Here is a 7,223-nt window from a genome sequence, read left to right on the forward strand (position 1 = left end):
TTCAACAACGTGGGTTGATGAACCGTAAGACGTGTGACCAGAACCTCCTGGAAAATAACCATAGCGAGGGACATTCCACAGTTGAATTAGAACAGTCACAAACAGTGAAAGAAGACATGCACCCAACACCAGAGCTGAAGACACCTCCGAAAGGGGGTGGCCCCGCCACGTCAAAACGGTAGAGGAGTAGGGGCCGAAACCGGACGTGGTTCCTCCTGATGATGTCTTCAGCTAACTGGATCCTATAAAGGAGCTGTTGTGGTAGCAGACCACGAAACATGGTTGAAATTCCTGTCTGACCAACGGGAATTATTGTCTTACTCAGAATCAGGTGACAGCTGGCGACAGGAAGGGCATCCAGCAGTAGAAAATCTGCCACAATGAATTCTGTCTAACAGCATTCATTGTGGCAAGCAAAGAAATACGGACATTAAAACATTGATGTGATAAAGTGTGCAATAAAGCTGTAACTCTTAAATTGCAAGTAGAATCCATTTGACAAGCCTCTGTAAAGTTTCCATCTACCCAGTTTCACTCACAATGTACAGGTCATCCCAAGGCTGCAGAAACTAACATTTGCCCAAAATGACACACAACAGGAACAAGCCTGAAACGTCATAGTTCTGCTATACTATGCCTCATATTCAGGGTAGTATTGAAAGAAAAGAAGGACAATATTTAATAATGAGAAAATTTAAGACCAAATTTATGCAATAAATAATTTACATCTTTGGTTATGTCCTCAATAGCATATCTCTGCAATACACTTTTAATTACATTTTAAGTAAATAATAAGTTTCTCAAATTTCAGTTTCTGTCAAGCAAACTGAATAACAAGACTTGGGGCAATAGGACAAAACAAACTGCCCAGGTGCTGCACAGTGGGATTGAACCTAAAACCATGTGGTTGGGAAGGTAATTTCTTAAGTACATAGCCATGCCCATAGAAAACTATCATCATCATCATCACCATCATTGTTTAACATCTTCCTGCCATGCTAGCATGGGTGGAACGGTTTCACAAGAGCCAACCAGGCAGAAGCCTGCACCAGACTTCTGTAACTGTTTTTGAAAGGATTTTTACAGCTGGATGCCCTTCCTAACACCAACAATTCAATTCATAAAGTTATGACTTATTATTATCATTTTAATGTTCCATTTTCCATGTTTGTTTGTTTGGGTTAGACAGTGTTTACCGGGGCAAATTTTCTACAGCCAGATGTCTTTCCAGTGGTCAAACATTACTTCCACATGGCCAGACATGTTTCCAAAGAATACTGAATATGAATGACACTCCTCGTATAACAGTGACCCTTTTGCAATTGTCACACAATGTCAAGACAAACACAAACATACTCGTGACACATCTAACAAGATTTGAAGACATGAAGGAAATCCAAGAGAATGCAACAAGGCAGCTACTCACTATCCAAAAAACGGAGTTCCATGAATGCTTCCATCAATGTAAACAATACAGGGTAAAGTGTTTAGCTTCAGAAAGAGATGACTTGAAAAGAGATTAAATGCTGAATTGATATGTGTTGTATTTTTTTCATTTTATAGCACCAGTCCTGATACATTTTGATCTGACCTCATAGGAGTGGCTGTGGTAAGAAGCTTGCTTCCAAACCACATGGTTCTGGGTTCAGTTCCACTGTGTGGAACCTTGGGCAAGTGTCTTCTACTAAAGCCTCAGGCTGACCAAAGCTTTGTGAGTGGATCTGGTAGGAGGAAACTGGAAGAAGCCCGTTGTGTATAAGTATGTATTTGAGTGTCTGTGTTTGTCCCCTCCCCCACCATTGCTTGACAACCATTGTTGATGTTTCTATAACCAAGCAGTTCGGCAAAAAAGACCGATAGAATAAGTATTAGGCTTGCAAAGAATAAGTCCTGATGTCGATTTATTCGACTGAAGGCGGTGCTCCAGTATGGCCACAGCCAAATGACTGAAACAAGTAAAAGAATAACAGAATATAGTCAATTCAAATACACAAACAATAAAATTAGCAATAACAGACAATAAGAGAATGTGCACAAGGAATGTATTTGATGCTCAGTAAAAAGAGAGAGTTTTTGACGTTTTGAGCATAGCTCTTCATTGGAAAGGAGGAAGGGAAAAGTTCAAAGAAGAAAAAGAAGTAACCAACAGCACCATATATATGTATATATACATATGAAGACGACCCATCAGGCCAAGTAAAATTGCAGTCATGGCAGATACTGGTGTCACGCAATTGGCACCTGTGCTAGGGCACGTAAAAGCATCCATTACACTCTCAGAGTGGTTGGCATTAGGAAGGACATCCATTTGTAGAAACTGTGCCAAATCAAACTGGAGTCTGGTGCAGCCTTCCAGCATGCCAGCCCTGGTCAAACCATCCAACCCATGCCAGCATAGACAATGGACATTAAATGATGATGAGAATATACATATACAAATATATATATACATGTGAAGGTGCATGGCTTAGTGGTTAGGGTATTCATCTCATGATCGCAAGGTTGTGAGTTTAATTTCCAGTTATGTGTTGTGTCCATGGGCAAGAAACTTTATTTTATGTTGCTCCAGTCCACTCAGCTGGCAAATGCGAGTAGTACCTGTATTTCAAAGGACCAACCCTGTCACACTGTGTCACGTTGAATCTCCCTGAGAACTGCATTAAGGGTGCACATTTTCTGTGGAGTACTCAACCACATGTATGCTAACTTCACAAGCAGGCTGTTCCGTTGATTGGATCAACTGGAACCCTTGTCATCATAACCAATGGAGTGCCAACTATACATGAATATGTGGTTGGTATTAGGAAGGGCGTCCAGTTGTAGATATCTTGCCAAATCAGATTGGAACCTGGTGCAGCTCCCCACCCCCACGTTTACTAGTTTTCAGTCAAACTGTCCAACTCATGCTAGCATGGAAAGTGGACGTTAAATGATGATAATGGGCTATCAGTTTCCACCAACAAAATCTGCTCACAAGGCTTTGGTTGACCCAAAGTAATTGTAGAAGGAACTTACCCAAGGTACCACACAGAAGGATTGAATATGAAACTCTGTGATTGAGAAAAGAAACTTGTCAACCACAAACCTATGCCAGTGAGAGAAATGGAATAATTTGATCAACAAATACAAAGTCAAACCTTTGCTCTATTTTATTTACTCCAATCTAAATTTTGCCAACAATACATTTACTTTTCTGTTTGAATACCTACGTGTGAATAAGATTTCTCGTCTGTATGAAAACATCTGTGAAACATTAAGTCACTACTTCCAGAGAATGATTTACCACAGTTGTCACAGTAATGTGGTTTCTCTCCTGTATGAATACGTTTATGAGAAGTCAACACACCACTCTGAGAGAATGATTTACCACAGATATCACAGTGATATGGTCTCTCTCCTGTGTGAATACGTCCATGTATAGTTAAGACACTTTTTTCACAAAATGATTTACCACAGATTTCACAATGATATGGTTTCTCTCCTGTATGAATTCGTTTGTGTGTAACTAAGGTATTTCCATAAGAGAAAGATTTACCACAGATATCACACTGATACGGTGTCTCTCCTGTATGGATGCGTTTATGTGTAGTTACATGTTCATGTCGAGAGAATGATTTACCACAGATATCACAGTGATATGGTTTCTCTCCTGTATGAATGCGTTTATGTGTAGTTACATGTTCATGTCGAGTGAATGATTTACCACAGATATCACAGTGATATGGTTTATCTCCTGTATGAATACGGTTGTGTCTAATGAGGTTACCTTTTTGAGAAAATATCTTCTTACAGATATCACACTTGTATGATGTTTTACTTGTTCCTGTCTTCATACCATCAGGAGAATCAATCCTTTTAGATTGTGTTTTAAAATTAACCTTGTTCTTAGTCAATTTATTTTCCATAATTATTCTTCTCTCACCACAATTTATAGATGTTTAGTCTGTTTTATTTTTATAGTTGAACCCCAACAAATATATTTTAATTGCTATATTTCCATCAACTGTGTGCATTGTTGCTATTTAAAGATTCTGAAAACTCATTTGTAATCTAAATTTAATAAGAAGGCAAAATCACATTGTAAATATTCCAAACAGTGATATAGAGAAATGCTGCAATTAATATCATATATATGTTCAGCGTATAACATCTTCCTTTCAGTCTGTAGAACATGAAAAATTTTGCTGATGAACCAGATGTAAGAATTCTTTGATGCCAACGTCATATGATAATCTGAAATTATAGAAAGAAAAACAAAAACATTATAAGACATAGAGGATACATAAAAAGTAGAGGTACAGTCTCTACTCCCTTACCTTTCATCCAACTTATATCAAAAAAAAGAAATTAAGAAATGAAAAACACGATATATACATAATTTAATTTTTCGTCTTCTTGTTCATGAGATGCATGTTGCCCTTCATGAAAATTAGCATGTCAAACTTTTCATCGACAGGGATGATCTCTTGGCCTTCATGATGTTCTCCTTGCCCATAGAGAACAAATGCTCCACTGTAGCACTGGAGGGGATGGCTGTGTTGAACTTGATAAATAAGTCCACCAACACTTGCTCACCCAAGAAGGCAGCATCTATCAGCAAGTCCTTGGAGTTGGTCTCCAACCAGGTCTTGACCAAATTCTGAGCCTTGTCCATGCTGCTCTCTGTATATTTGTAGAGGATTTCATTAAAAAATAATAATTTTCTTGGAAGTTAAGACGGATTGAAGTGGACTCCGGTGAATTTTCCGAAATCCCCCACCCAAAACACTTTCCTCCCCTAAATTTTGTATATTCGGAATCTACATGATATAGTACATATTCGTAGAAAAATTCATTAAAAAATATCCATTTTTCTGAAAGTTATGATCATCCAAAGTTGTGGGGGAGGGGAGGCAGAAATCTGTAGCTATACCCTTAAAAGTTAAATCATTAACGAAAATGTTAACTTCGTTAATTAACGATTAACGGTTTGGTGCCCAGGTTTGATAGATACATTGTCAGATATGAAAAGAAGATTCGTTGTTTGACGGTGTTGTTGATCGTAATATAGAGCAATATAAATAATAATAATATTTATAAGTTTAAAGCTTACAAGCGATCACCGTGTATGGACAAATGAAAACAAAACCCACTTTTTCTTCCACTGAGGGCTTATATGCCCCGATATTAGACTATTTTCTTTAGTCACTGCACGGCGATCGCTTGTAAGCTTTAAGCTTATAAATATTATTATAGGCGTAGGAGTGGCTGTGTGGTAAGTAGCTTGCTTACCAACCACATGGTCCCGGGTTCAGTCCCACTGCGTGGCATCTTGGGCAAGTGCCTTCTACTATAGCCTCGGGCCGACCAAAGCCTTGTGAGTGGATTTGGTAGACGGAAACTGAAAGAAGCCCGTCGTATATGTGTATATATATATGTATGTGTGTGTGTGTTTGTATGTCTGTGTTTGTCCCCCCAACATCGCTTGACAACCGATGCTGGTGTGTTTATGTCCCCGTAACTTAGCGGTTCGGCAAAAGAGACCGATAGAATAAGTACTAGGCTTCCAAAGAATAAGTCCTGGGGTCGATTTCTTCAACTAAAGGCGGTGCTCCAGCATGGCCGCAGTCAAAAGACTGAAACAAGTAAAAGAGTAAAAGAGTATTTACAAAATTGTCACCCGTCACCGCTTCTCAAAATATCGCAGAGAACAGAGTAATCTGTTAATTTTCATAATTTCAGCAGATTTAGAAAGTTATGGATGATAGGTAAAATGTTTTAAAAAACCTTGTACATTGTTAAGATTTCCGACTGGATCATAATTACAGTTTATCATAAGAGGTTTGGATAAAGAGAAAACGAACTTTAAAAGAAACAGATACAATAGAAATTATTGCTCTACTTACAATTCAATCGAGCTTGTTATCTTCGAAATAGTCTCTTCACAGCAGTTTCGATATACAAACCATTTAGAAAAGTCGCTAATTTCAGGCGAGAGAAGAGATCAAAGAAAATTTGCTACGAGAACTAGCCTTGAAAACAAGTTCCCGGAAGAATTCCAAACTAAGGAAATTGGGGAATGTATAAAATCAAATGGTTTGCTTTAAAAACCGAAACGAAATTGTTGGACTTTTGCTAAAATTCACAGCGTTAATTTTGCAGCATTTCTTCAGGTTTTACGTTCTGTTCTCAAATCCTGACGAGGTCAATTTTTCTTTTCATCTCAATAAAATAAAGAACAAATAAATTACAGAGATCGAAGGTGTCGACTAATTACTTTACCTTCCATTGTCAATACTTGTTAGAAACTATTATTAATCACTTCCCTCTCTCGGATAATTTGAGCAAAATAAGTCCTATCAGGGGGGACAATTTGCACAAGTGACTAACCTAATAATGATTTCTTTATTTACCTAATAATAATATGTTAATGTGATAAGAAGAACACGGAAATAAGAGTGAACAATTCATCAGCAGAGAAAAGGTATAAAAGGTGTTGGGAATAGACTGGGAGATATCTAGACACACAACTAAATAGAAACAAATGTTGCATAGAAACACCACTGTATATATAATGGTAGGGGTGCAAAATCAGGTGTTTTTACTGCATTTTTGACTTTGATACAAAATATATTTTTTACAAATGATCACTTCTTTACAAAAACTATATCAGCTCAGCAAATGGCCTTTCCTAAATGCATTAAAAGCATTATAACATAATCTGATAACTATTTCATAAAAGCATCAGTGTTCTTTTTGAGCATATAAAATGGATACAACTAGATAATGTAAATTTGCCACTTCAATTCTCCAGAAAATGACTTATACACATCAATATCCACCCCTAGGCATCAGAAAGGCAAAAATAAGAAAGAATTAAATATCTAGGTCAAATGAAAGAAGATCATAGGAAAATGGTACATGATATGAAATAAACAAAACTTGATCAAATGAAAAACTCAACATAATTACAATGATGAGAATATCAACAAGAATTATAGATTCTGTAGAAGAAAACAAAGAAACAAGAAATAAAGAAAAGAAGCAAACAATTGAGGTGTAAAAAAAAAAAGGCACCATAGGCATAGGAGTGGCTGTAAGTAGCTTGCTTACCAGCCACATGGTTCTGGGTTCAGTCCCACTGCGTGGCACCTTGGGCAAGTGTCTTCTACTATAGCCTCGGGCTGACCAAAGCCTTGTGAGTGGATTTGGTAGACGGAAACTGAAAGAAGCCCGTTGTATAT

At 37.5% G+C, this 7,223-nt stretch overlaps 1 protein-coding gene across 1 annotated transcript; it reads right to left on the bottom strand.

The window, feature by feature from the left end:
• Nucleotides 1-3,134: 3,134 nt before the first annotated feature.
• Nucleotides 3,135-6,313, bottom strand: LOC106868407 (zinc finger protein 239). The gene is made up of 2 exons (XM_014913641.2): nt 5,886-6,313; nt 3,135-4,233 (listed from the first exon to the last, which is right to left on the bottom strand). Exon 2 carries the CDS (start codon nt 3,903-3,905, stop codon nt 3,186-3,188), a length of 720 nt encoding a protein of 239 aa, XP_014769127.1. The 5' UTR covers nt 3,906-4,233; nt 5,886-6,313; the 3' UTR covers nt 3,135-3,185.
• Nucleotides 6,314-7,223: the final 910 nt, after the last annotated feature.

This window comes from Octopus bimaculoides, chromosome 28, assembly GCF_001194135.2.
Source record: "Octopus bimaculoides isolate UCB-OBI-ISO-001 chromosome 28, ASM119413v2, whole genome shotgun sequence".
In the NCBI taxonomy this organism is placed as follows: Eukaryota; Metazoa; Mollusca; class Cephalopoda; order Octopoda; family Octopodidae; genus Octopus; species Octopus bimaculoides.